This window comes from Argentina silus (genome assembly GCF_951799395.1).
Source record: "Argentina silus genome assembly, chromosome: 14".
Lineage (NCBI taxonomy): Eukaryota > Metazoa > Chordata > Actinopteri > Argentiniformes > Argentinidae > Argentina > Argentina silus.
In genome coordinates, this window is record NC_139668.1 from 8,880,904 (window position 1) to 8,897,773 (window position 16,870).

At 41.9% G+C, this 16,870-nt stretch overlaps 1 protein-coding gene across 1 annotated transcript; it reads left to right on the forward strand.

The window, feature by feature from the left end:
- Nucleotides 1-2,490: 2,490 nt before the first annotated feature.
- Nucleotides 2,491-3,477, forward strand: LOC310815028 (beta-1,3-galactosyltransferase 1-like; the record flags this gene model as incomplete). The annotated part of the gene is made up of 1 exon (XM_083684636.1): nucleotides 2,491-3,477. The coding sequence occupies one exon, from the start codon at nucleotides 2,491-2,493 to the stop codon at nucleotides 3,475-3,477; it is 987 nt and encodes a 328-aa protein (XP_083540762.1).
- Nucleotides 3,478-16,870: the final 13,393 nt, after the last annotated feature.

Below are 16,870 nucleotides of genomic sequence, written 5' to 3' on the forward strand. Positions count from 1 at the left end.
TCATGTACCAGAGTGATTGCAAGAGGAAAGTTTGGAGAAAGAAAGTAAGATTTACAGCATACCACCTCATCTGTGAAATCTGGTGGATGAGGTGCTATGGTTTGGGCATGCATGCCTGCCACAAGAACTGGCTATCTTGTCGTAATTGATGATATTACTGCTGTAGAATGTATTCTGAAGTTTACAGAAACATCTCGTCTGCTCAAATACAAGCAAATGCCTCCAAATTCATTGGATTGTGCTTCATACTGTACAGTAAGACAATGACCCCAAACATACTGCAATGTATGTCTGTATGTGCTGTGGCTCATGCAGGTCGATTGAGTCCTCTAATGCACATACAGATCTGTGACTAAGCTAATATGCACAAATACTGCAAAACATTGACTGTACACTCTTCCAGCTCCACTTTCAGCTTCCTGTCTCCCCAATCTCCTCATCATATCTGGTTAGTGTCTCTCTCTCTCTCTCTCTCTCTCTCTCTCTCTCTCTCTCTCTCTCTCTCTCTCTCTTTCTCTCTCTCTCTTGCCGCCTCTGTATGTGTGGAATTGAGAGACATATCCTTTTTCAAAGTTGTCTTTGATAAACACCACTCAAGATGAAGTTAGTGTGGTTTTCTGACACCTTCACATTGAGCTCATTAACGTCAAAACACATCTGAATCTGTGTCATAGCAATACAGACATACATTTACATCTACTCTGGAGTATCCAGTTTGTGTTTAGGAATAGATAGTTGCTAAACACATGAGATTTAATATAGATACTGCAGTGACGGCATGCTGCTTTATTAGTAACTAATATATCTTTATTAGTCTGTATTAGTTATTGTTGCTCTCAGAATAATGATCCATATCCAGGAAGCTAGCTATGGATTGGAATTGCTAACATTATGTGCACACATAAAACCCTATAATCTAATCTTCATTATATTCACAATTTTACTAAATCTGCACAGAGATGTGAACAATTAGTTATTTGATTGGCTACAGAGGAATATCTGATTCATTATGCATTATAGTAACTTAATGCAAGACACTACAACATCATATTGCTCAATAGGCACTGAAGCAGATCAACTGCACTCTAACCTACTATACAGAATGTGATGAAATACCGACTGACTGTGCTCAAGGATGGCCCAGTGTTTGCTACTGTATAAGGGTTATCAAACACACTTTTCTGTCTTCCACTGTTGATACAGCTCTCATTTAGGGAGAAATCCCTAATCCCTATTTCCAGAGAGTCTAGCCTGTAGAATCATGTGCCAGAGCAAAACAGTCCATTCCCTTTGATCCATGACCAATGCTGCTTCTCGGTGGTGGACAACTTGTTTTTGTGCATGATCTGCTTTTAGGAGAGCTAATTATCTTTGATAATTTAACAAACTGCATCACGATGGTATTTCAGATAAATTCTGGTTATTCCATTAATCATTTTGCTGTCACAAGGCCATAATTATGATGCGACATCCTCTTTTTTTCATTACACTTTTTTCCTGTGTGTGTGTGTGTGTGTGTGTGTGTGTGTGTGTGTGTGTGTGTGTGTGTGTGTGTGTGTGTGTGTGTGGCATGCGTGTGTGCATGCGTGTGTGTATTTACTGTAACAGTTTGGGTAAAGCGCCATAACATTATCGATGCTACGTAAATGGCACCGGAAGGTTGGTGCACTATTTCCCAGGATGCTTCCATTTGCACCTTGCACAGAAACGCTCATTACTGAGCAGTGTGTCCCTTCTTGCCAAAAATCACTGTGTAATTGAGGAGAGGGAGAAAGAGGGAGAAGTGGGGGGCGGGGGGGAGATTCTGTATGGAAATGAAGAGGGAGAGAGAGAAAGAAAGGATCCAGAACATTTACCTTGAGACATTTCTTTTTTTTTCTGAAGCAGCCTTTTCAGACGGGGAAAGATGTTGCTGATTTTCTACACTGTATGCATAGAGATAAAATGATATGACATTACGAGATGGAGGCTCAAGCCCACCTAATACCATAGAGATTTTAACTATTTCTTTGCAATTCACCAAAGCCAAAGTATCTCTATGGAATGTGATTCTATTATGAGATACTGTAGACCAAGAGGAACTTGAAATCAATTTCCAAACCTTGTAGCTGCTGATACAAACAAAAAATGTATCCACTTTTGCTATAGTAGGAAACCTCATAAAAAAAATAACCGTAATCGAATAATTGAGTATCATTTTTCTGTTTTATCTGATTCCAGATTCAAGTGCTGGTGAGAAGAATGCAAGGCAACACACCTGGGACCGGGAATGCAATATAGCAATGTGACGGCTGTGTTCAAGAAAAACAACAATGTTCCTTTTCAAACTGAATCCCATCACTAGACTGTAAAGCAGTCCCTTATTGAAAATTAATGTCAAGCCTCCTGTGGAGGCAGCCTCATGCTGCACCCCTGGGAGTAAAACAACCGATGGAGGTTCCGCCAATTAGCTTTCAACGCTGCTAATGCTAGCTAGGTAAGTAAACAGCAATGCCTTCAAAGGTCTCCTGCTTATACTTGTTGACGGTGGTTTGCTGGGCTAGCGCTCTATGGTACCTGAGTGTGTCACGCCCTTCCACGTCCTACGTGGGCCAGCTGTCGATCCCCATCCGCAAAGTGCCCAAGCTCAACAAGAATGTGACCTTCAGCAACATCCGCACGCGGCCTCTCAACCCGCACGCCTTTGAATTCCTTATCAACGAGCCCAAGAAGTGCGAGGCTGAGACGCCCTTCCTGGTAATCCTCATCAGCACCACCCACAAGGAGTTTGACGCCCGTCAGGCCATCCGCGAGACCTGGGGCGACGAGAGCACTTTCGCAGAGGTGCGCGTGGTCACCCTCTTCCTGCTGGGCAGGAACACGGACGCCGTCCTCAACCAGATGGTGGAGCAGGAGAGCCAGATCTTCCATGACGTGGTGGTGGAGGACTTTGTGGACTCCTACCACAACCTCACCCTCAAGACCCTGATGGGCATGCGCTGGGTGGCCACCTTCTGCCCCAAGGCCCAGTATGTCCTCAAGACGGACAGCGACATCTTTGTCAACATGGAGAACCTGATCTACAATCTCCTCAAGCCCACCACCAAGCCACGGAGGCGCTACTTCACGGGCTACGTCATCAACGGCGGTCCCATCAGAGACATGCGTAGTAAATGGTACATGCCCAGAGACCTGTATCCGGAGAGTAAGTACCCGCCGTTCTGCTCTGGCACAGGGTATGTGTTCTCGGCAGATGTGGCTGAGCTCATCTATAAGACTTCCCTACATACTAGACTGCTCCACCTAGAGGACGTGTATGTGGGGCAGTGCCTTCGCAAGCTGGGCATCCACCCCTTCCAGAACAGCGGCTTCAACCACTGGAAGATGGCCTACAGCCTGTGTCGCTACCGCCGTGTGGTCACCGTCCACCAGATCTCCCCAGAAGAGATGCACCGCATTTGGAATGACATGACCAGCAAGAAACATCTGAAGTGTTAGCAACTGTTTGCTGCATTACCAGTGCCAACCTACAGAGGTGTTGCTGTATTCTGCTCCCCCTCTCACTGCTTTTCATTGGCTAATGTGCAGCACATGACACAGACTGAGAGAGAGCACAGTAACTGTCTGAGCATTTGCACAGTCCCAGCATTTGAGCAGTTTCAGATTGCTTCACAAAAAGTCTATTTTATATCAGACCAAGGCATTTTACTCAAAAATGTATTTTGTCAAAATGGTGGATGTTTTCCAAGAAGTAATACGCTTTCTATTAGCATAGCTATGATGCTCTTGTGCACAATCTAATGATATTTTGGGGCTACATAAGGGGTGGACTGATGGATACTAGAAATGTTTTTTGAGTAAAATGCCCCTATAATTCCTGTATTACACCCTTCCTCCTGTCTCCCTTAGCAATTGATGAGTGTGCCAGGCTTGGTAATGAGCATATCAGTGGAAATGTGTGTTACCAAGACACAGTTTTAAATATATTTAATTTTAAAAATCCACTGTATCAAAATTAAATTATACTCAAAAATGCAACAGTATCAGTTCGCGCCATATGGTATTTGCTAGGTGATACCACCTAAAGCGCAGGTGTATAGACGCTTAGCAATGGGACTAATATAACTCAGAATAGCTAAAATGCTATTAAGCTAATCTATGTAGGCAACTCAGCTAATTTAGAGAGAAATTCTGGCCCTATAACTGAGTGGTAAGGATAAAACCAACATACGTACATACATACAGCTGGCGTGAATTCTCAGCTGTCTCTTTATTCTGAATGTCCACAGCTCATTTCAGTCTTTGTAAATTAATTGACATGTATTTGTGGGATGTAATGTTTGGTACCACAACAGATGTTGTCATCGTGAAGACCAATGTGCTGTAGATCTAGTTGACAAAATAGCGTGGTGTTCTTCGGAATGGTATCGGATTGTCTGATCAAGGGACAAATGATTCAGTGGACCTACTGTATAACTTGATGGACCTGTTTGCCTCTGCAATTGAGTTGTAATATATATATTGTTTTAAATATCAAACATATTTTCTTATGGATCCAGAGTTCTTTGTACTGTAGAGGAAGACTTCATTTCTTTCAACACCAGTATTTCCCATGGGACATACAAATGGCATTGTATAGATATTAACTACTTGCATTCCCAGGTGAATGTTGATCTATATGTCTGTGTGATGAGTATCCTATTTTCTCTATGACTTGAAACAAGAGGGACAACTACCAATGGCTGCATTACATTACATTTTAATTTTTGAGTGTTTGGGGGGATTAAAACATGCTGTAACAAGTTCATTGCATCATTTTTCAGTGTGTTTCATTTTGAAGTATATACGTACAACAGGACATGCGTAAATCTATGTTAATACTGTACGTATGTTAATATATGTGTAAATGCTGATATACCAATATACACCCAACACTTTATTAGGAACACCTGTACACTTTCTCATGGTGGAGGTGGTGTAATGGTGTGGGGAATGCTTTCTTGGCACACTTTGGGCCCGTTAATACCAATCAATCATCGCTTGAATGCCACAGCTTATTTGAGTATTGTTGCTGACCATGTGCAGCCCTTTATGGCCACAATTTACCCATCTTCTAATGGCTACTTCCAGCATGATAATGCACCATGTCACAAAGCAAAAGTCGTCTCAAACTGGTTTCATGAAAATGACAAAAAGTTCAGTGTCCTTCAGTGGCCTTCCCAGTCACCGGATCTGCATCCAATAAAATACCTTTGGCATGTGGTAGAACGGGAGATTCACAGCTTGAAAGTGCATCTGAAAAATCTGCAGGAATTGCGTGATGCAATCATGTCATCATGGACGAGAATCTCAAAGAAATGTTTTCAACATCTTGTGGAATCAATGCCACAAAGAACTGAGGCTGTTTTGACAGCAAAGGGAGGCCCTACCCTACCCTACTACCACATTAGTATAGTGTTCCTAATAAAGTGTTCGCTGAGTGTATGTTGGTATACAGTACATTCACATACAGTATATACTTGTACCTGTATTTACAGTCTGCTTATTTGGTGTTTACAGAAATACGCCTCCACTCTCATCCACTCTGATGTTCTAATGTATCAGGTAATAATAATATATGAACAAATATTCTGTGTTGGAGATGGAGATCTATGATTGCTGTTTAGCACCCTGACTTCAACGACACAGAGAGGTGCCACTGAAACGAAAACAATGTGATCATGGGAACAAATACCTACTGTGGTGTTGATATTTGCTTATTTGCTTATACAGTATAGTGTGTGTGTGTGTGTGTGTGTGTGTGTGTGTGTGTGTGTGTGTGTGTGTGTGTGTGTGTGTGTGTGTGTGTGTGTGTCTGTGTGTGTGTGTGTGTGTGTGTGTGTGTGTGTGTGTGTGTGTGTGTGTGTGTGTGCACCTGCATGGGTGTATATGCAAGGACTGAGGCTGTGAAGTGTCGAAGAGTCTGACATGCTGTACGTAGAGCTCCTGTAATTGGCTCCCCCTGCCTTTGAAAGCAGATCTCTCAGAAGCAGACAGCTGTGTGTCGTTGAAGAGAACACTTTGAAACATTTTCCAACATCGCCTCAGGGGGGTGCAGTTAGCCTCGTGGGAGTAAAACCTAAGAAAAGTGGTTTCAACAATGTCTTTCTTTGGGGCACATATAGACAAAATGGGCATTTGTGCAAAAAAAAAAAGATTTTTACAGTGCCTTCACAAATAATATTGCTTATATCTTTCGGGAGCGCATGATCAGAAAAATATCCCGTTGATTGAAAATGTATGGTTTGGTGATCACCTTGAAGAGAGCCCATGGACAGTAATCAGAATTCGAATAGGCTACTGAAGCCAAATATTTTTAATTACATTTTTTCAATTAATTTTAATAGAAGTCATTAAATCGTTTCCCCCGTTCAAAAGCATTTGTTAGAGCGCTCACTCATCACTTACTCAGCACCTTCTGTCCCATAGATCATTCAGCAGTAGTATCGCCATAAAGCAGATACTTATCCTAAATGACTCACAGTTGACACACATATTCAGTGTGTGGATCATTAAAGCAATAATGTCAGAGAGGCTGTGATTTATCGTGCCAGCAAACCCCTACCAAGTGACAATATTGATGATAAATCATGGCCTCTAGGGCGTTTTTGCGATTTCACAACAAATCCGAAAATTGTGACAAGAAAACAATGCTTTAAGTATTTATTTCTTGATCGATTGAGGTGGTTTCCGCCCTGCGCAGAGAAATATAGTTCCCAAAACTACAAACCTTGTCAATGGAAAGGGATTGAAGCGAATTTCATAATAGGCGATTTAACCATGACAAGCGCTTCAATGGTGTTGTCTCACACAGTTCAGTAAGACTGTGAAGCCTTCATTTACTGATGTTTTGACAGACAACAGTGTTACTATGGAAGACATGAAGAACAATAAGGAAATGCTAGCAAGGGAGACTGGGGACAAATGTAACAAGTCAATTGTAACACCCTGCTTTTCTCCAAAAGGAAACAGGTTAGAGAGATGAAACTCATTAGGAAACTCCCTGCATGAATGAATTCTCACCATCTGCTGTACTTTTTGAGGGGTAAATGTAACTTTTTTGATCTACAGTATTTTTCTTCTGCAATCTAAAAGTTGAATGTCTATGAATCCGAACTTGTATCATTATGATTACTACTTATGTTAGCTGCAAATGTACATGACTGACGTGTTAGAATTATTGCCAGCTAGCTAACACATACGGTTTGTCATGGCTGCTAGCAGTCAGGTAGGGGTGAAAAGAGCAATGCCCCTTTGCCCTGCCACTCACAAAGTGCCCCCCTGGATTTTATTTTCTTTATAAAAAATGGTTAACAGTGCAAGATGGGCCCATCACATCGCATTGTCCTTTTTTTATGAGGATCCATCATGGATTAAAATATGTTTAACATTAAACAGTCCTTCCAGGATTTTGTGATACTGCGATCTCATAATTCAAAGCAAAATCAACCATTCCTGGCGTATTTTGGGAGAGCTTACAATTTTAACTAATCACCACAGTTTTACCGCATGAAAAGGGCTTGCAATTTTCACCTATTATCGAGTTATCCAGTCCAATTAAACCACACATCAACAAAGTTGATGCTGTCAACACATATGAAGCTGATGGGGACAGGCAGAGTTCACAGGGGCAAATGTAACATCAGACTATTTTGATTAAAATCAATACTGTGATCAATAAAATTGATACAAGTGTCCTACAAGCATCCTCTTACACATGTAGAACTACACATGTACAAATTAATAGTAGACAGATGTAAATTCTGATACCAAACAAATGACTGGTCTAGGTTGAGTGGTCTCTGAGTAATAGAGTTAGTTACAATTGCCCCCAGTCTCCCCTATGTATGGGTCACATTTGTTGTCAATGAAATACTTGTGGAATAAATTTGAATGTGTAATCCACCATCTGTGCTGATTGTCATTCAGGAGAAAAAGGCTTCTTGAAAGCAGCTGGGTTGATATACAATGGTAAGTCCTATCTTTCTTTTCAGCAGTACTTTCCTAAGGGTGTTATTGAATACGCAATGTGGTTGTTGAGTGGGTACAGTTAGTGGTAAATATTCAGAGGGAAGATTATTCTGTGTGATATCAGGGATTTATTTCGGAGGGGACATTGATGGGTCTTGCAGAGACTGTGTGTGTGTATGTGTGTGTGCGTGCGTGCGTGCATGCCTGCATGCATGTGTGCGTGCCTGTGCGTGTGTGAGTGTGCTTGTGTGTGTGTCTGCGCACATGATGCCTGTGACAGAGTGGACTGGTGTAAGCAGGCCCTGGCCCTGGCTTTCATACTGCCTCTCTCCAACTTATGCGCTGTATCAGAAATGTTCTGATGTTTTTCACTGCCTCTAACCTTGTGTTGTCCTATTTCTGTTTCTTTGTCCGAGGGACTCCCAGCCCCCTCAAAACTAGATTACAGTTCTCCAAGTCTCCCTGGTTGAGCCCACCCCACCCTGCCCCGAGTCGCCCCCCTCCTGCCCTGGGTTCCACTCAGGATTGCTGCCCTTCACTATGGACTCCTACACAGAAATCTGAACTTTTGCACCACAACACATTCCAAATTAGTTTACTGTTCAACTTCTGACCAGTCAGAGGAAGATTGGTCCCCTGGTTCCTCTCAAGCCTGGTTTCTTCCTTCCAGGTTTTTTTCCTTGCCACTGTGCCCTAGGTTTTATTGCTATTGGTGAGTTTTTTCCCAGGCTTGATTTTTGGGGGTCTATGGTTGGTTGTTACTTCATATTGTTTATATTGTATTATTAAATTGTTCATGTTGTAAAGCAATTAAAAAGTGCTATAAAATACATTTGATTGGTTGATTGATATAATCCCTTGTTTTTTGAGTGGCAGGTTGCAGCAGGAAGGAAAGGGATGTTGAGAAGGCTGAAAAGATAACGTTTGTTTCTTGTAAAGCTGCATGTGTGTTAGAGCTCTGTGTTATGAATAACCTTGCCTGAGGTAATGGTTGTAGGAAGTAACTGTTGGCCCCCAATTCAATCAATTGCAGATAAAGGCAAACAACACAACATGTCCGGCAGGAGGACCAGCTGGGCAGGGTTTATCAGTTGACATCCCCAATAAAGCATAAACATTCTGAGCTAACCCACAGCATGCTCAGCAAGCTAGCGTGATCTTATTGCATCCAGAATACCTCCTGAGGGCCTAAGGGAGAGAGTAAGTGGCCCTTAACATTGCCCTTATAATTGTGCCACTGTAAAAGCTACATGCTGATCTTCTATCCCATAAATCCTCTTTGTAAATATCTGCTGGAAAGAGCCTCAAGCGTCTGTGTGTGTGTGTGTGTGTGTGTGTGTGTGTGTGTGTGTGTGTGTGTGTGTGTGTGTGTGTGTGTGTGTGTGTGTGTGTGTGTGTGTTTGTGTCCCTACGCGTGTGTGTGTATGTGTGTGTGTGTGTGTGTGTGTGTCCGTACGCGTGTGTGTATGTGTGTGTGTGTGTGTGTGTGTGTGTGTGTGTGTGTGTGTGTGTGTGTGTGTGTCCGTACGCGTGTGTGTGTGTATGTGTGTGTGTGTGTCCGTACGCGTGTGTGTGTATGTGTGTGTGTGTGTGTGTGTGTGTGTGGTGTATACTGATGCGGTAGGAAGAGTTCATTCAGTGTGTGTGTCACACACACACACACACACACACACACACACACACACACACACACTGAATCAACTCTTCCTACCGCATCAGTATACACCATAACTCTTCAGTGCCCAGTTCCCTACATCTGTTGACACAGTCCTGAACTCGGACAGGTCACACTGAATTTGGCAGTGGTGACATTTATCTTGTTGCTTACAGCATACAGTAAGACTCATAGGTCACCATTTGATGCAGTTCTGCCTAAAGTGTACAAATGGTTTTAATCTTTGTCACATCTGCTGGGTTTGAAAAGTCTGACAAATATGTATGAAACAAGTCAATATTTTAGGATTGCCTTTTTTGATTTGTTTTGGACTTTGCATTGTAACTCCTCAATGGAACCATATCTGAAGCAAGCGGAAGGTTTATATTATCTTGTCTGCACCAATTTACACCACTGAAGCACAACGATAATGTCATGCTTGTCGCCTCAGTTATTCAAGAGTGGATTGGATTTTGTTCATTTTCAAATATCACTTTTTATTTACTCCAAGAGTCTGTATGAACAGCTGAAATTACAGGATGCAAGTGAATGGTACATAGACTGTTATCATTATTCCCATGTGCATATCTGACAGCTTATTCATGATGCACCTTATTGATGTGATCTGTAAAACAAATACATAGTATTGCTGTGATTGAGTTCATTGATATCTTGGCTGCTTTGAAGACTTATTTTTGAGACACATTCAGAGAACAATATGTTCAATGATTAGGGGATCACAGCTTGGTGTACAGCACTCACTGGAATGGAAAACTCATCCTCCCATTACATAATCTATCACACAATCCCTTGTCTCAAATTGTCCAGGTACCCCCCCCCCCCCTCTCTCTCTCTCTCTCCTGCTCTCTCTCTCACACACACACACTCTCTTTCTCTCTCTCTCTCTTTCTCTCTCTCTCTCTCTCTCTCTCTCTCTCTCTCTCTCTCTCTCTCTAACTCTCTTTCTCTCTCTCTCTCTCTCTCTCTCTCTCTCTCTCTCTCTCTCTCTCTCTCTCTCTCTCTCTCTCTCTCTCACACACATTCTCTCTCTCCCACATTCACATTTATAGGAGGTTTGATAATAAGTGGAGATGTCTCCATGCTTCATTTACTTTATAGGCTTACAGGCACTGCAGAAGAATGAACTACAGTAGGCTATGTGTTCATCCCTAGGCTATTTACCTCATTTTCTCTTAAGCAAGTCTATCACCATTTGCAGAATACCAAAGTGAAATAAAAACGGAAACAACATGACATTAATATTGATATCTGCCTTGGGCGACTCAATCATCCTGTCGTGGTGGCCAATAGACAGGATTTCAGGCCTATGAATTATTTGCTGTCATTCATAACCGATGGATGGGATTTAAATGGGGTGCATACATCAAGCCCAAGACGCAGGAAATCTGCGAGAGCGTGACAGAGATAAGTGCGACACCCAGTGAAACTATGAGATGCTCCGGAGATAAATTCACTCTTTAAACTGTGGAATGAACCCATTCTGTTTGATTTGATGGAGGTGAGGTGTGTTACACTTCCCCTCCCTTTCATTGTCTTCAGTGCATTTGCAAGTCGCTGACGCATATTTATGATGAGCTGCAAGGCTCCTTGACAAAGCAGACCTGCCGTGTATGTGTGTGAGGCAGTGGGCCCTCAGAGCGGAGGCTCAAATACCTATTTCAGAGAGTCGACCGTTCAGTAAATAATGCCGGTAACACAAAACACCTCATGTCTATGCAGCTTTGAACTAGAAGCTTGTGACAGAATAGGTAATACTCGTGCTGCAAAGATATGATTCTATTGTGGACGTCTCCCAAATCCCATTACTACAAAACACAGCCAGGAAAACACCAAAACTCACTCTCGTGGTTCAAACCTTCACAGTGTTTTCAGGCTTAACCTAGAAACTAGAACAAAATTAAATGTGTGTGAATTAAAGATTTGTAAAACAAACACATTCTGTAAGGTGAGCTGCTAACAAAAGTCTATTTTGAGGCCATATGCTGTTACTATTTTTGCAAATCAATGTCTGTTTGTTTAGAGTGCGGTCTCATTGGGACTGCTTGAGGGTCACATTTGTGTTCCTCTGTTCTCCCCATTAAGGCAAACTCAGCAGTGCTCAGTGCACCGTTCATAACACAGCCAGACAGCGTGGGGGACTTGTGTACACTGCTGTACTGTAGGCTACCATACATGTCAACATCTGGGCGTTCAACTGTACTCACTTGCCTAATCTCTTTTAGGCTTGCTATGTTTGCACTCAGCAAGTTTCTGTGATCTCTGGACTGAATGTTTTTAGAAATGTTTTTTTTGGCTTGTAATTTTACGACAATGACAATGAGTGCATGTGGTATTTGTTGTGAAGAGGCAGATGTTATCCATGTTGATGGTTTTGATTCATTACAGGCACCTAAGAAATAAATGTAACAAGTTGTTCCTTGTTCGTTGTGTGAACAGAAAATTGGATTGTGGCTGTTCGGTACAATCATTCATACAGGATAAAGCGTGTCTTACGCACCTCACCGGAATTCAAAAGGAAGTCTACATTATTGATGTCTCTCCTATAATTTAACAGCTGTCTGGTGCATAAGAGAGATATAATTAACACTGGTCATGGTACCTTCGGTGTCTTTTTTAAATTTCAATGTGACACCCCCCTTTGTTTACTTTTATCCACTGAGCCTAAGAAGCATTTCACAGTACCAGAGTGTTTGGCTGTGGTGGTAAAGATTAAAGGTAAATTGGAGGTAAATTTCACAGTCATTATCTGAGGCCTGCTCTGTAGGCACAGGAAGCTGCAGAGAATTAGGTGCCTCATTTGGGATGTAATTAATCTCTATTAGAATCTCATCCATCCTGCTCTCCACCTGACCTACATCTCAAATGCAATTCTGCTGTTGAGTACAAACCTCAAAACACGCCAGGAAAGGGCTATGGAGGAAGGTAGAGAGGGAGGGAGGGAAGGAGATGGAACCTGGTGGATGGAGGAGGGACAGAGAGAGAGGGAGGGAGGGAGGGAGGGAGATGGAACCTGGTGGATGGAGGAGGGAGAGGGAGAGAGGGAAAGAGAGAGGGAGAGCAATAAAAGTGTTCAAAATAAATAAATCCAGTGTGCCAAGCTATCAAATAAAGAATCACATGCATGCCCTCTGGAAATCAACCCCCATCTCTGTATTTTGGATTCAAAACACATAATCGCTCTAGAATTCCACCACAACTTACAATTTGAAAGATCAATAATGCATATAAAAAAACAAACAATAGATTGTATAAAAATATAGGATTCTTTTATTGAATATTGTACCCGAATCTTGCACGACTCCTACAGTATTTCCAATCTCCTATTTTAAAACAATGTATAGTAGCGTATTTCTACACATAAACCATGATAAATATGATATGAACACCATCATGTTAATTTCAGTATGAGGCTGAGTTACTATACATTGGTATGAGTGAGAGAAAATGCACGAATGCTACAAACAAATGGACATGTTGATATGATTGTCCACTGTAACAACATGATTTGAATTGTTTCATGAATCACAAAGGATACCTTTTATTCAGACTTTCAGCTGAACAGCAGGGGTAGGATTACTCTCTCTCTTTCTCTCTCTCTCTCGTTCTCTCTCTCTCCCTCTCCTTCTCTCTCTCTCCTTCTCTCTCTCTCTCCTCTCTGTGGTGATGTTGTGTTGGGTGTCAGGATGGTAATCTTTGGACCCAGTCAGGCAATCTGCTTTCCCTCTCTCCATGTGTCCCCCCGTCCCTCTCTCCTCTCTAGCTCCATGGACCACACTGAGAAACCCCAACCTAAGAAGTGGTGCTGACAGATTACATCAGAGGAAATGAGAAGACTGCATGTGTCTGCTACAGACAGGCACTGTAGCTTCAAAAAAGGCTATTTCAGGGAGGCGATATGCAGAGAAGGAGAGAAGGATATTCTCTCAACAGAGTTTTTGCATTTATTTTGACAGCCCTACCCCAATCTGTGCAAAGTGCTTGGAAGAAAAGCATCTGCGAAATCTTCACACCTTGGCTGCCTCTGTCATGCTTCTAGCAGTATGGACACAGTAGTACAAGTAGTACTACCTCCTCCAATCAGGAGGACATCACCTACGCATCTTAGTTTACATCCTTATCTTGTGTACCCTACTGCCTAGTTATTGATCGAGTTATTTATTTTTATCTTCATACGTGATGACATTATCTACTCTTAGTCTTCATACCTGATCACATTATCTGCATTTATCTTCCTACATAGTCACATTATCTGCATTTATCTTCATACATGATCACATTATCTACATTTATCTTCATCCTCAGTGCGTATCATGGGCTCTGAGAACAGCCCACATTCAACCCAACTCGAGCACCGTCAATAAATGCAAATAGAAATGTATGGGCGGAAGACCAATCAATATATATTAGACATGGCACTTTCCAAGGCAGAAATATCTTGCACCTTCATGAAGATAACGCACATTCCAAGATATTATAATGCAACCAACTACAACAGCGCAATCAATTTCAATCGGATACTGTGCCTCCATTGAGACAAATGCGTTCGTCTCCCCTCTTCCCTTTCAAATGATAAAGACAGTGTGTGATTAATTGAAAAGGAAGCCAAATCTCCATGTGGCACAGAGGGAAAAGGAGATTTGTTCCTATCTTCCCTTTGCTTTCATGTTTCAGGGTGGAAATGTGGAATCTGCTCAACCCTTGTAACACTGCCAAAGGGTGTTCAGTCGTAATGACTGGTTGATTAGCTTGAACTGCATCATACTCTTTCTTCAATCAAAGCATTAACATCGTTGTTTCTTTCTCCTTCTCAACCTCATCTGTCTGCCTAGCTGGATCTGTAGTTTAGTTGTATCTACTGTATTTGCACACATGTAGGAACAGAGAGAAAAAAGAGACAATACATTATAAATGGAATATTTACTGGTATATATATACATATATATACATATATACATATACACTCACCGAACACTTTATTAGAAACACCTGTACACCTTCTCATTCATGCAATTATCTAATCAGCCAATCGTGTGGCAGAATGCATCAAATCCTGCAGATACGGGCCAGCAGCTTCAACCATCAGAATGGGGGAAAAAATCGAAGTGATTTTGATTGTGACATGATTGTTGGTGCCAGACTGTCTGGTTTGAGTATTTCTAAAACTGTTGATCTCCTAAGATTTTCACAGTCTGTAGAGTTTACTCAGAGTGGTACAATAAAGAAAAGAACAACCAGTGAGCGGCAGTTCTGCGGACGGAGACGAGGTCAACGGAGAATGGCCAGACTGGTTCGAACTGACAAAAGGCTACGGTAACTCAGGTAACCACTCTGTACAATTGTGGTGAGCAAAAAAGCATCTCAGAATGCACAATGCGTCGAACCTTGAGGCGGTTGGACTATAACAGCAGAAGGCCACGTCGAGTTCCACTTCTGTCTGAAAGCTGAGGCTGCAGTAGGCACAGGCTCACCAAAACTGGACAGTTGAAGATTAGAAAAACGGAATCTGGTCTGATGAATCTCGATTTCTGCTGAGGCACACAGATGGTAAGGTCAGAATTAGGCGCCAACAGCATGAATCCATGGACCCAACCTGCCTTGTGTCAACAGTCCAAGCTGGTGGAGGTGGTGTAATGGTGTGGGGAATGTTTTCTTGGTACACTTTGGGCCCGTTAATAACAATCAATCATTGTTTGAATACCACAGCCTATTTGAGTATTGTTGCTGACCATGTGCATCCCTTCATGGCCACAATTTACCCATCTTCTAATGGCTACTTCCAGCATGATAATGCACCATGTCACAAAGCAAGTAATCTTAAACTGGTTTCATGAACATGACAATGAGTTCAGTGTTCTTCAGCGGTCTTCTCAATCAATCACTGGATCTGAATCCAATAGAACACCTTTGGGATGTGGTAGAATGGTAGATTCACAGCTTGAAAGTGCACCTAAAAATCTGCAGGAATTGCGAGATGTCATCATGGACCAGAATCTCAAAGGAATGTTTCCAACATCTTGTGGAATCAATGCCACGAAGAATTGAGGCTGCTTTGAGAGCAAAGGGAGGCCCTACCCAGTATTAGTATAGTGTTCCTAATAAAGTGTTCGGTGAGTGTATATAAGAAACCCAAAATGGGCTTATAACACCTTGCCCTATAAAACTATACATTCAGAGGTTAAATTATAAATAAAAAAAATGACAACATAAAGAAACAACAGCAACAAAAGAGAGGAAAGAAAAACAAAATGTATGTCCCTCTCTCACCTCTCATTCTTTCTCTATCGCCCTAACCTCATCCCCTGGGCCCAGTATTTCAAAACTTTTAATCTGGATCAGAAGGATCAGATCGAGCTGGCAGATTTCCCTTATACTTCTCTAAATCTGACAGACTGATCGGGTCCTGGATAGCAAAAAAATAATCTGGATCATTCTGATCTAGATTAAAAGTTTTGAAATACTGTGCCCAAGCTATTGTGCACAGCACATTTAAGGCTGGAATAACAACGACTCAAACCTGGCCTTTGTGGGAGTGAATTTACTGAGTAAAGTATATGTCATAATTAGATTTTAGCGAATCACATGACTGAGAGTCGTGGCTCCGAATCAGAAATGTGAGGTGTACAGCACTGGGAGATGATTGATGGGAGGTAAATCCAGTGACTATGGAGTTTTCCCCAATCTTTGTATTGGGTAAACAAAGGCCAAGTTTGAGAATTTGGCCCACCAGACCATCCGAGCATTAGGCAAAAGGCAAAAATGTCTGGGAACAAGATTACTATCGCCCTTATCACAAAAGTGATTTGTGTAAACTTATCTGTCTTTGCACATTCTCTGATTAACATTATCAGCACAATTGACTGTTAATCTAACATCCAAACAGATCAACCTCTTCACAGGAAATATAAACAAACCCCATGCAAGTGTCAACAAAGATTTATAGCTGTCTTTGTCACATTTTATCATAAGCCAGTACCTGTGTACTTGGCTCAAGGTTATCGTGTTTCTTTTATGGCGTGTACGTGCCTGTGTGTGTGTGTGTGTGTGTGTGTGCATGTGTACGTGTGTGCATGTGTATACTGTGTGTGTGTGTGTGTGTGTGTGTGTGTGTGTGTGTGTGTGTGTGTGAGAGAGAGAGAGAGAGAGAGTGAAAGAAAAAAGATAAAACAGGTTTGTGATAAGGAAAGAAAGAAAGAAAGAAAGAAAGAA